Source organism: Halichoerus grypus, chromosome 13 (genome assembly GCF_964656455.1).
Source record: "Halichoerus grypus chromosome 13, mHalGry1.hap1.1, whole genome shotgun sequence".
NCBI lineage: Eukaryota > Metazoa > Chordata > Mammalia > Carnivora > Phocidae > Halichoerus > Halichoerus grypus.
This window is the reverse complement of record NC_135724.1, coordinates 94,627,151-94,644,673: the sequence shown is the minus strand read 5'-3', so window position 1 is coordinate 94,644,673 and position 17,523 is coordinate 94,627,151. Positions and strand designations below refer to the sequence as shown.

Here is a 17,523-nt window from a genome sequence, read left to right as displayed (position 1 = left end):
GAGCCGGAAGTGACGTCGCGCGGCGGGAGGCGTCGAGACGGGCGGAGGGCTAGAGCGGCCGGGCGAGGGGCGGGCCGACGGGCCGGCGGCGGAGGCGCCCCGCCGAGTCGTGCGTGGGGCGAGGCTGCGGCCGCGAAGGGCGGCGGGGCTGGGAGCTCCCGGGGCCCGCGGACAGCATCAGACTGGAGAGGGCTGGCGCGGTGAACGCCGCCGAGAAAAGACGGGCCCCGGATGGGAGGAGACGTTTGCAGATCAGACCCCGGGCCAGGGGCCGGCAGGAGAATAGATGAGGGGCTTAGGGTCCGCACGGAGATCTCCTGTCCCGGCCGCCCGTGCAGCCCGCGGGGGCGCGAACCCACGACGCGGCCACCGCCTGCCGCACACGGTCCGGCACAGTCCGAACCCGCGGCTCGCGGGGAAGGGGCCCCGCTGTCCGCCCGCCGGCTGATGGGCGGATCCAGGGCGCTGGGTGTGGACCCCTGCTACGGCACGGATGGACCTTGAAGCCTCGGCGCTCGGCGGGCGCGAGCAGACGCAGCAGGCCGCGCGCTGTGGGGTCCCACTGATGTACAATGTGCAGAATAGGCAGAGCCCTAGAGGGGACAGCAGGTTAGCCACGCCCGGGGACTGGGGGGAGGGTGGGGGCTGACTGGCTGCATGCGGGATTGCCCTTGGGGGCTGGTGAAGATGCTGCGGAATTAGGTAGCGCCGATGGTCGCACGACTTCGTGAAGGTACCAAAAACCATTGAACTGTGCACTTTGAAAGGATGCGTTTATGGTATGTGAATTGTCTCAATACAAAATTCATCTAAAAAAAAATGAAGCCTAGGGACACCTGGCCGGCTCAGTCTGGTGGAGTGTGGGATTCTTGATCTCGGGGTTGTGGGTTCGAGGCCCACATTGGGTGTGAAGATTACTTTAAAAATAAAATTAGGGGCGCCTGGGTGGCTCAGTTGGTTAAGCGTCTGCCTTCGGCTCAGGTCATGATCCTGGAGTCCCAGGATCGAGTCCCGCATCGGGCTCCCTGCTCAGTGGGGAGCCTGCTTCTCCCTCTGACCCTCCCCACTCTCATGCTCTCTCTCATTCTCTCAAATACATAAATCTTTAAAAAAAAAAAAAATTTAAAAATCTTAAAAATTTAAAAAAGAAAAATTAGAAGACTAATGCAATAAAGCACCTCAGCAAAGTGCAGGTGCAAATGCCCTCTGATGTTAAACTGAAAATTTTAGAAAAACAAACCCTGGCTATAAAAAGGAGACAGGAGGGGCGCCTGGGTGGCTCAGTCGTTAAGCGTCTGCCTTCGGCTCAGGTCAGGATCCCAGGGTCCTGGGATCGAGCCCCGCATCGGGCTCCCTGCTCAGCAGGAAGCCTGCTTCTCCCTCTCCCTCTCCCCATGCTTGTGTTCTCTCTCTCACTGTGTCCTCTGTCAAAAAATAAATAAAATCTTTAAAAAATAAATAAAATAAAAAGTAAAAAGGAGGCAGGAGTGGGCAGTTGCACCGAGCAGTTGTTCCAGAGCCATGGTCAAAAGAACATTCTCCGTCCAATTGAATCGCCTAGGTGGGGGCTGGCTCTGAACCCTCGTGCCACCCTCCTACTTGGTGAAGCCGGAAGTTAAAACTCGATCTGCCAGAGTCCCGGCTGAGTGAGGCCCTTCTGTTCGCTGCATTTGTGCAAGACTGGCAGTGGGAGGGAGGAGGCCACCTCCTTCCTGCTGCACTTGCTGCCCGAAAGCAGGGCTGACAAACATCTCTCCTGCAAGGGAGGCCCAGTGCCGGGTGGCCGTCAACATGGAGCCATGGACACTGGTGGCTTCCTGACATGAGCCCCTCCCCCTGGGCCACAGCTCTGAGCAGCTTGTCAGCTGCTCCAGGTGTGTGGCCATGGTGGGGGGGGGTCCTCTGGTCCCCCCAGCTCCAGAGGCAGCATGAGGAGCAGGTGCCTCAATGGGCCAGTTCTGTATTGTTCTGGGAAACATTCCAGGGGATCTGGTCCAGTCCAAAACCAGGTTCTTGAGCCCCCCCACCCCCAGCAATCTGTAAACCCCAAATTTGCTGAAGAAAACATCTGCCCAACCACACACAGAACCAGACAGTGATGTCTTCCCTCTCAGACACCTGCGTGGTCCCAAACACATAGATGAGAGCAGCTCACGAGATTTCCCGTCGCTTCCCAGGTGCTGACTCGCGTGCCCATCTTACATGCTGGCCGATATGGGGACCCGGCAGGCAGCTGGGCAGGGAAAGAAGGTGCGGGTTCTTGCTCTCCTGTGTCCTTGGGGTAACGCTGCGTTCTGGCATGTGACCCCCTGACTATGCAGATCCCGGCCCTAACTTTCTGCGCCTTCCATGCTCAGGGAAGGATCATGCAACCCAGGAAAAGGCTGGCCCCAAGGTCAGGCTTGCTCCCCTGAGGTTCTGGAGAGAGTGAGGGGCAGGTACCGTCATGCGATGTCGGCAGGGCTCTATGGAGGGGAGGAGCCATCAAAGCCAAGTGGCCACTAGAAACCCATCAGACCACTGATTCTGCATCCACGGCTACTCACACACATGAACAAGGACGTATAGGGATGGTCCGGACAAAGGCCCGGCAGCACGCGGGGCGGCATGGATAGTACTAGAGCCACCAGCAAGAACAATGCAGACTTTCACGACTGCAAAGCCATGCTACGTTGGGACAAGCAAGAGTCGAGTGCGTTGTAAGCCACCATCTGTGTGAAGAGACGGATCAGATGGGCTCATCTATGCACAGAGCTCTCTGCGAGAGGCCCTAGGAACCAGTGAGGGAAGGGCTTCTCTCTTCTGTACCGTTGCTGCAAGCATATTCGTTACCTTAAAATGCTGCCCTCCCAGGGATCCTCCAAGGTGGTTACACAGGTCATCCATTCACTACCTGGAGTCACAGTTGGGAGTTATCTATTCTAGAGGTTTGACTGATGCTCAAACCAAGCCCTTGTAGCCTTTCATGGGAGAAGCGGTGGTCCCAGCAGTTATTTGGGCTGATTTTCTACCCTTGGAAATGACTCAGCAAAGAGCCCTGGTTATCCCGGAGCCCATTACCACGTGTAATGCCAAGCTCCGCACCTCCTCCAGACCGCCTTTCCCCAGTGGCCCCATCTGCTAACGGCCCCAGGTCCTCAGTCCCTTAAACCTGAAGCCCAAGGCAGCCTTCTGTCCTCCCTCCTGTGCTCACCTCCGTCCCCTTGGCAGCAGGAAGCCCAGCTGCTTTTCTGGCCCCACACACCTCACTCACCCTCTGTACACACACCCCCCCTTCACTCCGGCCACCACCAGCATTCTCAGTGGTCTTCCTGATGATACTCACAGCATCCTGTCTGTCCACCCGCAAGAAGCATGGAAGAGATCTGCCCGGTTCCGTGCACACGTGGGTGTGCCCACGCACGTCCCCACACACCACATGCGTGCACACAGCTGTGCAGATGGGCACCGTGCACTCACAAGCACACGCGCATACCCACGGGTACAGACGCCGTATGTCTCGTGCGTGCACGCATCATCAGGTGTGTGCTCACGTGCCCACGCATGAACACCAGCACGCACACACAGAACACACCACCTCCCCATGGGACACTGCCCGTGCCTTCTGCAGACATGCCCAGGGCCTGCCCGTCACCCAATCCCCCTTCCTCGCTGACAGGTCACTTCTGGGCTGTGCTATAGCGTTTGGTAAAAGGCATCTCCCAGCATCCCTTGCAGCTAGACCGGACCCCATGACATGCCCTCGACAATGAGGGGAAGAAGCTACTGGTGGGTCTTCTGTTGGGAGAGCTCGCCGAGGGCCACATCTGTCCCCTCGTCTGTCCCCCTCCTCCCACCTGGGACGTGGGCAGGGCTGGGGTGGATGTGACCAGGAGCAAGGGCTACGCAGCCAAGCCACCAAGCCCGGTCCTGAGGGCCTGACGGCCAGTCCCGTAGGAGCCTCTTGTGCCCACCTGCTCCGGCCTCCGCCCACCAACGCCCCTCTGTCCCTAACAGCACGCAGCACTCCCTCCCTCCCTCCCCTCTCTGGAGGCTACAAGCATAGCAAAGACCAAGTGAAGGTAAAAAAAACGGCGTGACTTTAGCAAAGTTTGTATTCATTTAGTAAGAAATCTTTAAAAAAATAGTGTCTTTACATGCTGAGGTGTATACGGTTAATGCGTGAGCTGAGAACAGATTCGCAGCAGGTCCTCCCTGTGAGGAAACCCAACGTGACGCAGGTCTCAAGACCCTGAGGTTGCGCGGCGGCAGCGCGGCTCCCCCATGTTGGGAGGTCGGCCCGCGGCGGCGGCGGGGGCTCCTGGCGCACGTTGGGCCAGCCTGAAGGCGCTCCAGCGGGTGGCCGCCACCTCAGTCACTGTCTCCTGGGGGGCCAGGCACCTGCAGAACAAGAACAAAGTGTGGGTGCTTCCCCCCTGGGGGGGCTGTCCGCGGGGGGCTCAGCATCGGGGCCGCCCCCCAGCCCGGCTGGTCATCAGGCACATGGGCAAGCACTTGGTCTCAGCCCGACTCCTGGCCCCCACACCAACAGCTCCAGAACCTGACCTGCTCAGGGAAAGCCAAGGCTGGGGACAAGGGGATCGTCACGGGGCTCCATCAGATCCCCTCAGGGGACACAAAACGGGGCTACTCCCAGCGGGACGAGCACAGGCCCTCCCTCAGGTGTGAAGACAGCAGGGGGCAGGAGCCTGTCCCAGGGGGAGTCCAGCAGAGGGCACGTCTGGCCCCCAGCTCGAATCTGCACACACACTCCACCCGGCCTCACAGTGCCTGGGAGAACTCGGCACCAACACTCACAGACCAGAAGATTCCACATAAAATCCCAGAATGCCTGTCTCCTGGGAAAGCTGCAGCTCTCCCGGCGTGGCCCTCCCCCCGACGTGGCCGTGAGACGGGGCAGGAGTGCTCGGCCTGCCGGGCCCGATCCCCATCACCTCCCTGATGCCGCGGGCCCTCGTCGTCGCACCTGCACACCTGCTCTTCCACACCTGGCCCACCTGGCCGGCTTACCCTACCCGCGTGGGTGGGTTTACAACCCCAGGTGTGCGGGAAGGAGCATGCTCTTCTGGGCGCGAAGGCGACGGGAAGCGCTCTCCCAGCGCTCCAGGTGGGACTGCGCCCGTGGAGAGCTGCTGGGCCAGCAGAGAACCCAGGCTCAGGGACGTCTCCCACCCCAGGGAAAGACTCCAGCTGCAGACTACGGTTAGCTCCAGGGCCTCACACACGTGCCCTCCTCCTAACATGCTCCTGGCAGGGACGAGCCGCCTGGAGCCGTGGCCCTAGCAGGAGGGCACATCAGACAGCAACCACCTGGAGCGGGCGCCAAGCACCCCACGTGCCTCTCAAGGGACCCCATGTTCCAGAGCAGGTGTGACAACAGACACGCACTGAGGACCTCACAGTGTTCGTCCTCACACCTCCGTCCCACGGACGGGAAGGCAGGCCCCCGAGCGCAGCCTCTGTCCGAGGTCACTAGGCACAGAGTGGGGAGCAAACACAAAGCAGCACTGTGGGGTCGCCAGCCACCCGTTCCAACGCCCTGGCCCTGCTCGTCCGTGCTGCGTGACCCCGAGAGCCTGACGCACCTCTCTGCGCCTCAGCTTGCTCGTCTGCACAATGGACACAAGGACACCAGTGTAGAGCGGGTGAGAAGCTTGGCCGAGAGCCTGAAAGGGAGCCCCGGCCTCCAGCCCCACGGCCCCAGCCCCCACCTTGGTGCCTGGGCCGGCGGCCGCGTGGGCACTGGCGTTGAAGTCATGCACAGGCAAGGTGCTCAGCCACTGGGCCATGGACCGCTCGTGGCGCTCGGTGCTGATGATGGTGGGGTAGATGTGCTGCTCCTTGAACGCCGTGACCCCCGCCTCCTCCCGCGTCCAGTCCAGCGGCTCATGCAGCCCGTCGTTGCCGAAGCGCTGGTTGTACTTCTCGAAGTGCACGCGCTCCAGGACCAGGCCAAGCCCCGGCGCCTTGGGCACGTCCACCTTCGCCTCCCCCCAGCTGCGCTCCAGCACGCTCTCGGGGGCGTAGCCCTTGACGATGGCCACCACCAGGCCGACCATCTTCCTGATCTGGTGCGTCATGAAGCTCTGCCCCTTCACCTTGATCACCGCGAACTCCATGCCCTCCCGCACGAAAGGCTCCTCGCAGAACATGTCCAGGATGTAGCGCCGAGCGCTGGCCTCGCGGGGCCCCTTCTGCGAGGTGAAGTTGTGGAAGCTGTGCGTGCCCTTGTAGCAGGCGAGGAGCCCGTTGACGCGCCGCAGCGTCTCCACGCTCAGCCGGTAGCTCTCGTCCTGCACGTCGTGGTCCTTGTGGGCGAAGGCAAACGTGGGCAGCATGTAGAAGTAGGTCCTGGCGTCACACTTGTTCTTGGAGTTGAAGCCGCCCGTGACCCTCTTCAGTCCTTGGGGGGAGAGGAGGCAAGTGAGGACAACGCTTCCCTGCCAACGAGCGCCTGGACCAGACGTGGGCCCGGCCTCCGTGCACCGAACCTGCACGCGCCTGACGCTCAACGGCAGAGTTATGCAAACCAACTCATCAGAAACACCGGCGGTTTATTAAAACCCGGGGTTCACAGAGGGGCAGGGAAGCGTATGCTCACGCCCTGCGCAGCTCTCCACGGAATCCACTGCGGACCCAAAACCATGCCCTATGGGTTGTCCTACGCGAGGCCACCAGGCAGCAGCAGGGCTAAGAACAACAACAACTACTACAGACAACTTCGAAGTCCAGCAAGAGAAACACGATCACACACGTTCCAGAACGTCGGCAGGACGAGGCAGCAAGCAGCCCCCGAATGCCAGAGGCCCTGCACCCTGAGAGCGGACAGACCCAGCAGGTGCTCAACAAACACGCTAACTAGGAAGTGAAAGAATAAAGACAGAACGAAGCACGCAGGGCTCCGCTCGTGCGTGAGAAGCACAGAAGCATACGTGTGCGTAGAGAATCTCCCCGACGACACACAGCTACTGGCGAGGACCCGGACCCGGGGGTGCTGCCAGAGCTGCACCAGGGCCCCACGGGCACCTCCAGCCGGCCCAGCCCCAGGGCTCCTGCCCTCCTCACTGTCACTCTACTGTCGTGTTTCATTTGGGGGTAATTTCAGGTTTTCCTTGTCGCCTGGCATTGAAAATTCACTTTTGTCTGCACCGAGCATCGCCAGGATGCGTCGTGCAGGTGGCTGTCTGCCGGGATCAGCACCCGGGCTGCCTGATGGCCGCGCTCCGAGGCCGCAACGAGGGAAACCACCCCGCGTGCCAGGTTGCATGAGGAGTGCCGACACTGCGGTAACTGTACGGGATTCGGTGTTGTTTTAGCAAAACTGGGGCCCGATCTGTGGACTCCATGGAAGACCTTCCGGTGCAAACGCATCACGGGGCCTTCAGGAGGGTTTACTCAAAGAGGAGTGTCCCGGGAGGGGACCCTCCCTGCAGGCAGAGAAAGACCCCAGCACAGCAAACAAAAGCCACCTCACGTGCAAACACTGCCGTCCGGTAGCAGACAAAGTAATTAGTAAGCGTTACCGACTTCATGGTAACAATCTCCGTTCACTTGCGCCAGATGCCCGTGGCAGCTTTGTCCGTGGCGGTGCAGAATCCCAGTGCCCTCGGGGGCACATGGAGAAACCACGAGCGGCACGCCCGCGTGACGGGGTCCACACACCGGCTCCGTGAAAGCAGCCCGACGTGGGACCTGATTCTGTTCAGTAAAGCGCTAAGAGCATGAACTAACCTACGGCAACAGAACGCAGATCAGTGGTGGCCCGTGAGGAGAGGGTGGGGCGGAGGGGCTCACGGTCCTACCCGGGATGGTTCCACAGGCGTGGGCACACACACGTGCGCACGTCAAAGCTATGCGCTTAAACACGGGCTTCGTTATACGTCAGTTACATCTCAAAAGACTTTTTCAATTGGCTGCTTAAAGGAAAAACAGCGCAGCGTGGCTGGTACCACATGTGGTCGTACGATAGGCCCCCATCAGCTGCAAGGCCGGGGGGATGGAGGCGGGACGCTGCCGTCGTCTTCGAATGCTACAAAACGCGAGGTAAGAAAGACGCTCTAACAGAGACGGCCACCAAGGCCACCAAAGAGCCCATCTGCAAAGACGGGGCGGCAGGGCACAGTTAAAGTCAAGGGGCGCGTGGGGCCGAGATCAAGGTCAGCTGGCCACACAGCCTGGCCTGCTACAGACGGTCTGCCAATTCCTGCTTTAACCCCCCCAAGCAACCACCAAAAAACCACAGCGCGTTACACCTGACAAGGCAACCGAGATGATAATTAAATGGAATTATGAAAAACATTCATTAATCCAAAACAACAAACAGAAGAAAAGAAGAGCACAGAAGAGACAAAAAGCAACAGACGGCGAGGTCTACGCCAACCAACCAACCCGAGAACACGGGAAACAACCGGCCCGTGCACGCCACTCAAAATGAGAGAGTCAGATGGAATCGTTTTAACAAAAACTTAAAAATCCTGTTTGTCAGGCTTGTTATAAAAGGGAATCCTCACCCGTTTCAGCTTTACCGAATCGGGACTTTTGCGTCCAGTGCTTGGTTCAAACAAGGCGCTGCCATGAAGGGAGCTCCCAAGCGTGTGTCCAGCTCATCCCTTCAGGAGGAGGGGACAGCGACCTCTGAGCTGACTCACAACCTCTCCTACCAACCGCTCAGCAACCGCCCCGGCGTCCTGATTCCACACCAGACAAATCTGGTGAGGCTTCACGTCCCCGTGAGACCAGCCACCACGCGGCACGCGGCCCTGCCCTGCTGCGCTTACCCAGTATCCGAATGTGAGGCGGAAGGTGGCTGTTGATCTTTTCTAAAATGTCGTCAATCAGCCACACCTTCAGGGACACGACCTGGCCGGCCGCAGACACACCCTGCAAAGGAAGCAGAAGGGTCAGGCGCACCCTCGGTAAGGGGGTCTCCTGGACCAAGGGCCACGCCAACGCTGCACCGTTTCCTGTACGAGTTCTGGCTTTAGAAACGCATTTGAGGGGCTGGTGAGACCCGAGGATGGCGCTCAGTCCGCCAAAGAGCCAGGCGAGCACAACCGGGGAAGGATCACCGATGGCCTCAGGGCCCTGCGAAACACACGTCACGCACGTAGGAAATGAAGGCCCCCTCGGCCCGGACTCCGCACGACGTGGGGAAAAGAGCAAGCGATTTCCTTAGGAGAATGGGAGGCCAGGCAAGGAAGAGTGGTCGCCCCACCTCGCCCACGGTGTCGCCGTCCCCGCTCCAGCTGCCCGCTCACCCGCGCTGGGGACGCTCCACCTCGCGCTCCAGCACAAGCCCACGCCATCCGCACCCCCCATCTCGTCTCCCCTCATCGTGGGGACAACGGGTGCGGCCCAGAGGCCTTCTGAGAGCCCACGCTCGCCCAACTTCCAGGCCAGCGCCCGGCTGCAATCATCCTGGTTTGCCCCGAGCGACCACTGCCCATCTCTCCCCGGGCCGCGTTTACGAGCTCACCGTATCACGGCGCTTCGGCACCAGCAACAAGCCAGGCATCCACCAGGGGTCCTGGAACGCGTCCCCCACAAACCGGGGGGGACCACTGTGCCATCTAAGTCAGGAGAGCAGTTAGCCTGTGGAACAGGGACGGGGGGACGGCGTGGACAGCGAAGGGGAGCTGGTTACACAGGCAACTCCCAGCGGGGTGAGCACGCTTCCCCCCGACGCCGGGCCTTTGTCTAAAAGCCAGCTGTGTGGACGGTCAGCATGGCAGGGCCGTGTGGGGACAGGGAAGTGGACAGGACGGCTCCTGGGGGACGGGGTGCCGTCCTGGGCGCGGACGCGCAGGCGTGCGGCTCAGCACCACCCACATCACCGCACACGCATCATCGGAAAACGCTCCACAAACCCGTGCCAAGAAATCGACTACAGCACACGTAACATCCCTGCCCAAAGCTTTATCCGAATCCAGTCATGACAACGATCGGACAAATCCTGACTGAGAACATTTGTCAAAACTACTGGCCTCGGGCGCCTGGGTGGCTCAGCCGTTAAGCGTCTGCCTTCGGCTCAGGTCATGATCCCAGTGTCCTGGGATTGAGCCCCGCATCGGGCTCCCTGCTTGGTGGGAAGCCTGCTTCTCCCTCTCCTCCCCACTTGTGCTCTCTCTCACTATCTCTGTCTCTCTCTCAAATAAAAAAATCTAAAAAAATAAAAATAAAAAAAAACTACTGGCCTCACCTGTCCAAAAACATCATGTAAGAACCAGAAAAAAAAAAAAAAGCGACAAGAAGACCATCTTAGATCAAAGGGAGCTCCAAGGACGGGAGCAGGCACGCAGGCCGACCGCGGCTCAGGCGCTGGGTCAGTAACAGACCGAGGCGTGTGGTAGCCGCACCCCGGCAGCGCTGGACCGCCCGAGGGGAACTCCCAGGGGCGCTGCCATCCCTGCACGTTAAGGCCTGCGGCTTCCGGGGTGAATGAGGTCCGCAACGGACTCTCAAACGGTTTAAGGGGAACAAAGGGCGTAAAGAGGAAACAAATGTGGCAAAACGGTATCACTGCTGAATCGAGGGGAGGGCTGGTCCGGCGTCCACTGCGATACTCCCCACACATCTGCAGGACTGACATTTTTCCCAGTAAAAAACTGGGGAGATGGGGATGCCTGGCTGGCTCAGTTGGTGAAGCGTGCAACTCTTGATTTCAGGGTTGTCGGTTCAAGCCCCATGCTGGGTGTGGAGATTACTTAAAAAAGCAAAATTAAAAAAGAAAAAAAAAGAACGGAGATGAGTAACACCACTATGTTTTTGTATTAATCATGTGCGTAAATGAAAACATTCTGGATGTGCTGCTGGGGCGGGAGAGATGGCTAAGGGGCCTGGGGTCCTTTCTGGGGAGATGAAAGTGTCCCCAGACCAGCTGCAGGGACGGCCGCACAACTCTGCGAACATACTAGAATCCCCTGACTCACACACACTGGGCAGGCAAACTGTAAGGAATAAACTGTATCTCAATAAAGCTACTTTTTAAAGAATCTAATAAAAACTAAGAAAATGCTATCATTTCCTCATCCACGGGGCTGGATGCACAAGTGCAGAGATGAGCTGGGATGTTAGTGTCGGAAGTTTCGGGTTTCTTCAGGTTCCCCAAACTGTAATAGGAAAACACATCTGAACAGAACAACCTCCAACAACACTGGGTTAAGCACCTCGCTCTGAAACGCTCTCTCCGTTAGTTATCTGCTTTCCTTCTGCCTTGAAAACTAACAGAGAACTGTCACTAGGCCAATTAAAAAGAAAAGGGATACTGTAGGAACCACAGGACCCTCGCCTGAGCTGTGGGAAACGTTACCACGTCACCTACGAGACGCGAACCCACAGTCCCGCGTTTGTTCTCCGCTATCCGTACGACGCACCAGTTCTGTGGCCCCACCTGGCGCGTGAACCCAGGGGATCTGGTACCTGTGGACCTGGGCGTTGTTTGGCTGCTCAGGACGCTGACCAGCCCGTGTCTGTGTCACATCCCCAGGGACCTCAGGCGGCCACGAGCATCCCAGGGTCAGGGCTGCAGAGCGGGGGCAAAAGGCATGTGGTGCACTCTGCGTTTCATAACTACCGGAGAAGAGCTTGAGGTTTGTGCCTCTGCCCTACCCGCCTGCCCAGCTCCCCTCCACTCTCCTTGGGGAGCTGCTGCCCATGCCAGACCGACACCCAGGAACATGACAGGGCGAGACTGAGCCCAGGACTCATGTGTGAGGCAGTGAGTAAGTGCGCTGAGACCCAATCTTGGGACCGAGTGGACAGCACGGGGCCACAGCCACTGGGGCTCCCTGGTCCACGAGACGCGGCCAGTGTGGTGGTGACGCACCATGAGCGTGGAGTACGTAGCGGACTGCCAAGCCGGGACATGCACACACATGCGCGCGCACACACAACGGGAACTGCGTTCTCCCTATTACAGTGACAAAAGACTGTCTTGGACAAACTAAGCTGAAACAGATGACTCACAGCAGGATCACCTCTTTCCTTTCCCCTCTTGGAAAACGGGACATTCAATCCTCTGTGTACTGCCAAGCCTGAGCTGCGTGGATATCGTGACCACCGTGCAGCCACCTGCAGGGGCCACGCAGGAGAACGCACGGACACAAAGCCTGGCCCACAGTGAGCACCCAGGTCCAGCCACACCCGGACTGGAAATGCTTGAGAACTTCCTGGTGACACAAGGTGACGGCTAGTTTGGTCTGTGCATCTGTCATTCACAGCCAAGAGTCTTGACGAATAAAGACGCTGACGTGTGGTGTGAAGGACGGACAGACCAGGAGCTTCAGGTGCTGCTCGAACCTGCCGGGGGGGGGGGGGGGCAGAGATGGCGCCTACCTTATCTGTCCGGGCACACCGCTGGAAGGACATCTTCTTCATGTCTTCGCCGTGATTTTCAGGAATACAACCCGACTGGACCAGGGCAGACACCAAGTCATCTTCGATGGTCTTGAATTGTGAGGACCCAACATTCCTCTGAAAGAACGAATAGAAAACCAGTTTTCTTCACTTAGTCGCTGCCCACAGATGGGAACCCTGGGCCTGAGCTGCTCCCCGCAGGGCGCCTGGGTCCTGGGCCCACATCTGCGGCCCTGGGAATACACCGTGGCTCTTCCCCGTCCCGTGGCAAGTGGGACGGTTACCTGAGAGTACCCAGTCTCTAGAAACACCCCACCCTGGGCAGCCAGGTCAAACAGCCCACAGAGGGCATCACCCGACAGTTTCCTCCCACCTGGTCAGGTCTGAAACCAGCGCCTCTCTGGCCAGAGACCCATCTGTCGGCAGCAGCGGGCTGCAGAGGGACACCCCCCTTATCACACGGGGAGGCAGACCCCTTGACTCAAAGCAGGAAACCCACCCCAGGATGCCAGGGCTGGATTCGGTATCCCTTCAGCTCATGGGACCAGCCCGTACGACACCCACTGCTTCTAGAACCTCCGAACACTATCCTCTCAGGGTGCCCTAAGCACAACCCAGGGCCTGCAGGACCCCGCACATCAATGAGGTCACGGGACCCCCTCTGGCGCTTCTCAGAGAAAACCCCCACGCCAGGGACACGAGGGCGGATGAGCATCTGCCAAGATCACCACAGGGGAAGTTCTTCCCAAGGTCTACCCTGCGGTCCCCACTGCAAGCGTCAGGTCATAAATAAATGCTGCTCAAACACCCCCACGCAGGGGCAGGGCTGGGCAGGGCTGCGGCAGCGGGGAAGCGGCCGAGTGCCAGGCTCCCAATGCGTCCTCCCACCAGCACGGTGAGCCCATCACTCTCCAACCCCCCACTTCCCTAACGTGGAAACTGAGGCACACAGAAGCTGTTGAGACACAGCAAAGCTCTCAAGGCGGCGCCTAAAGCACAAACGCACCTCCTCAAAACCCGTCACAAAAGCCTTTCGTCGCCCACACAGAGCAACAGGGCTGGTGCGTCCCTTCCTGAGGAGTCGACACACACCGCGACATCAGTTTCCCCCGTGTGACCTACACTCTTCCTTAAAACGAGACCCGGAGAACCCCCGTTCTCCCGCTGCTCCCGGTGAGAATTCCTAGACCCCCCGGTGAGCGCCCTGGCCAGACGCCCCGGGCTCGGCACCCCACTCCGTCCTCCAGACGAGCTCCAGCAGGCTTACAGAACACAGCAGCCGCGATCCGGAGCCCGCTAGGGGCCCGAGAGTACCTGCGCCCGGGCGGGGCTCCGGCACCCCGGCTCTCCGGAATTCCCAGTTCCACCCCCCAGCCTGAGCTCCAGCGCAGGGCAGACGCCGGCGGCGGGCCCCCCCCGCCCCTCGGCCTCCGGGAGAGAGAGCACAGGGAGCCCGTCCCCGGCTGCTGCGGCCCCAGGCTGGTCAGCGGCGGGGGGCTCCGGACGTGCGGAAGCCCCGGCGCCGCACCTCCCGGGGCCAGAGCAGGGCTCGGGGCAGCTTGGGCTCCAGCGCAAACCCTGTCCCGGCGGACGCACCGCGACGCCGAACACCGGGCGAAGAGCGACGCCCCGTGTCCTGAGCCGGCCTACCTGCGCAGCTGTCGCCCTGAGGCCCCGGCCTGCAGCCGGCCGGAGAAGGGAGCCGGCGGGGAGCGGGCGCCCCGGCCCGGCGGGCCCTCACCTGCATGCCGTGGTAGCCCTTCCCGGAGTAGGCCATGAGCAGCACGATCTTCCGCTTGGGCAGCTTCCTGTGCGGCTCCCCGTCCGCGCTGCTCTTGAGCTTCTTGGCCTGCTGCTCGGCGTCCTCCCAGACCCGGGCCCCGCCCGGCCAGCCGCTCCGGGCCTTCCGGTCCTGCTCCCGCGCCGCGCCCACGGGGGCGGGGGTCTGCACGTTCCCGGCCATGGGGGGCGAGCTGCAAGGACACGGACCGAGTGAGCGCCGCGGCTGGGCGCGCGGCCTGGACAGCGGGGCCCCGGGCGCCGCGCCGCGTTACCAGAACAGACGCCGTCCCGGGCGCGGGCTCCACGCTCCGCAGGCTCTCCGCAGGGCCCCGGCCGCCGCCCGCAGGCTGGAGGCCGCCATGCGCGGCGGGGAGCGGGCTGCTGGCGGCTGGGGAGGCACGGGCCCGGCCCCCTCCCCCGGGGCGCCCTCGCGGCCGGCGGCCGACCTCCCCAGCGGCCCCTGCCCCTCCTGGCCCTCCCGCCCCGCCCGGCTTCCCCTCGGGAGTCCGGGAGGCTCCGGCCACTCTCGCCGGAACTAGAGGGACGCGCTCCCACCCGGCCCCACTCACGGCGCCGCGGACTGAGCCGGAGCCGGACCACGTGGGCGAAGGCGGAAGGGGAACGCGCGCCCGACGGCGGCCGGGCGAGGACAAAAGTCCCGCAGGGCGGGGCTTGGAACCTGGGGCGGGGCGCGGGGCGGGGCTTAGGGCCTGGGACGGGACGCGGCTCCCGGGAGCGAGCAGGTGCGCGCAGGTGCTCCGCAGACGGAGCGCCGCGGGCCCGGCCTTACCGGGGCGAGCACACCAGCGCCTCCCCAGACTCCGCGTCTCCCAGATCCGTGGTGGCCAGGCGTCTGCTCACGCGACACTCTTGGACGGCGCGGTCCTCGGGAAAACCTTGCGGGAGGGCTTGGGAGGCGGCAGGAAGCGCCCGCGCGGAGACGGACCAGAAGCGCAAAGACAGAACTATGCCTCAGAAGCTCACGTTCTCGTGGGGGGACGCCCAGGGACCAACCAAGCAGAAAAATAAATAGGGCATCACAAAGTACTAAACGCCATGTACAAAGGGAACCGAAGTACTGGTGCACCCACGATGTGGAAGAAACCAGATGCAAAGGGCCAGGAGCGTAGGGTCTCATTCATATGCAACGTCCACAACAGGCAGGCCCAGACACAGAAAGTGGGTTGGTGGTTGCTGACAAGGGCCTCCGCAGACCACACCATACTCCTCTGAGCTCAAAAGTGAGGATGAGTTGAGGAGATCACGCAGGTGGGAGGGGACAGCTCACCTGTGCTGAACGACCCCCAGGACAGCCCTCCCCTCTGCAGGAGGGTAGAGCGCAGCCTCCATGTGCCAGGGCTGACAAAAGGGCATGGTCACGGGTGACCTGGGGAGCTTCGGGGGCTCAGCAGCTTTAGGAAGCATTGAGCCATCTCCACAGAGAGCACCGATCTTCACACAGGGCACCACCACCCTCTTCCGGGACATTCCCTCTGTGGGGAATTCTCCCTCCGGGCCCTAGCAGCTCTGAGGGCATGGGCCCCACCCTGGCACAGGGAGATGGACATGGGACCCCAGGCTGAGGGCATCCACAGGAGTCGAGGACCTGGACAAACCCAGCCAGGGAGCCGGGGAGGCTCGATGCTGAGGCTTTGGGCTATGCCACTGGGAACAGAGGCTCTCCCTCCCCGCCACACAGGAGCCAAGGGTTCCTTGGTGCTGGAACAGAGACCCAGACCAGGTGAAGGGCTGTCAGGGGCAAGCCCAAGACCCTGGGCTGTGCCAGGTGCAGCCCCTTGCTGGGGAGCCCCCCGCCAGGCCACATCAGGCAGAAAGGCTGGAGGCACGTGTCCCTGCAGGAGCCTGCCCCAGGATCCTGGTAGGAGTGAAACGGGCAGGAAGGTAAGCACTGTGATAGGTTAGAACTGCCTACTGTCAGGGGACAGAGGCTCCCTGTGACCTGTCGTGTGGGGAGCAGACCACCACTCCTGCTCCCTCCTCAGACCCCGCCAGCTACAGTGGCCAGCCTGAGCCTGGTCCTCCTGGCCAAGGGCCCCTGTAGGCCTGGGCACCTGTGAACATGCCTGGAATGTGCTGGGGAATCGGAGGTCCTCGGACAGAAAGGCAGGAGCCAGCCCTTCCTGCAGTTGCCACACCCCAGGCCCAGCCCTCCTGGGCCCACCGCTTACCACCAAGTTCCTCCTGCACAGGGACCTTTCTAGCAGTTTCAGCCGTAATTGCCCAAACCTGGAAGCACCAAGGCGTCCCTCAGTTGGTGACTGGATAAATAAAGTGACCCATCCCATCCAAACAATACAGTATTATTCAAAGCCAGAAGGAAATGAGCTACGCCAAGACACGGATGCGTCTTACGTGAAAGAAGCCAGTCTGAAAAGGCTACACGCTGATTCCAACTCTAGGACATTCTAAAAAAGTCAAAATTATGGAGGCAATGAAAAGACCAGTGTTTGCTAGGGGTTGGGGGAGGGAAGGAATGGGCAGAACAGACGACTGGGGGCAGTGATCTACTCTGTGTGACACCGTGATGGTGGACACGTATCATCATACAGGTGTCCAGCCCAAAGAATGGACAGCAGCAACTATGGACCAGGCTGATGGCACGTGTCCATGTAGGCTCATGTCCCCCACCAACGCAAGGTGTTCAGAGAGACGGAGGGAGAGCAAGGGAAAGGAGGATATGGAACTCTGAAGCCTATTAATTTAGCAACAAAATGCCATGATTGTCCTAATCCTCAGGGCATTTCTTCCAGTTACTGATAGACCAGGAGCCCCACCGAGCGGAAGGGGCTCCGCCTCCCGGCCCCATTCCCCACCAGCACAGCCCTTCCTGTCTGCAGACACCGCGTGCACACCGCAGGAAGCCAGGCAGGGGCCGACCCCCCGGGCCCCGCCTTCCCAGGCCCCACACTCCACCGCCTCTAAGGCTACGTCCTGCACGCTTCCATGTAATACTGCGGTTAGCCTTTCTGGTAAGGACTTATTCTTAGAACTCACGGAAACAGTATGTAGTTTTAAAAATGCAAATCCTACAACTCAACCAACCTAGAAATGGCCAGCAAGCACGAGAGGATGCTGGAGATCACCACGCATCAAAGCCCGGAACAGCCAGAATCCAGACAGAACCACGGCGTCAGGGAGGACGTGGAGGAAGCAGGCCCTCCTGCACCACAGATGGGGTGGACGTGGAGCTGGCTCCCCTCTCAAGCCACACCCCCCCCAGGTGTACCCCCGGGACTGAGACCGCGACCCTGGGGGCGGGGGTGGGCGCAGCCGTGAACGCACGCTGGAGCACCCAGTGTGCCCTGGGTGGGCGGTCTGGGGGGCACGCGCAGGCCGCTGCAGGTCCCCGGACGCAGCGCGTGACGT

General features: G+C 60.8%; 1 protein-coding gene across 4 annotated transcripts; it reads right to left on the bottom strand.

Moving 5' to 3' along the window:
* Positions 1–4,076: 4,076 nt before the first annotated feature.
* PUS1 (pseudouridine synthase 1) lies at positions 4,077–17,416 on the bottom strand. 4 transcript variants are annotated; one of them, XM_078061150.1, is made up of 6 exons: positions 14,706–17,416; positions 14,096–14,327; positions 12,334–12,471; positions 8,778–8,880; positions 5,586–6,403; positions 4,077–4,380 (listed from the first exon to the last, which is right to left on the bottom strand). In XM_078061150.1, exons 2-6 carry the CDS (start codon positions 14,315–14,317, stop codon positions 4,351–4,353), a joined length of 1,311 nt encoding a protein of 436 aa, XP_077917276.1. In that variant the 5' UTR covers positions 14,318–14,327; positions 14,706–17,416; the 3' UTR covers positions 4,077–4,350. The 4 variants fall into 4 exon arrangements, with proteins under 4 accessions (XP_077917276.1, XP_077917275.1, XP_077917277.1 ...); XM_078061149.1 differs by having other exon boundaries at positions 14,927–17,416; XM_078061151.1 differs by lacking the exon at positions 14,706–17,416 and adding an exon at positions 14,409–14,650 and having other exon boundaries at positions 5,712–6,403.
* Positions 17,417–17,523: the final 107 nt, after the last annotated feature.

Coding starts and splice junctions, on each gene's coding strand:
- PUS1 (XM_078061152.1), bottom strand. CDS start 14,497: ATGGCGGCCTCCAGCCTGCGGGCGGCGGCCGGGGCCCTGCGGAGAGCC. Junction 14,328..14,408: donor CCGGGACGGCGTCTGTTCTG/GTAACGCGGCGC, acceptor GTGTCCTTGCAG/CTCGCCCCCCATGGCCGGGA. Junction 4,381..5,585: donor GCAAGCTGAGGCGCAGAGAG/GTGCGTCAGGCT, acceptor CTTGTTCTGCAG/GTGCCTGGCCCCCCAGGAGA.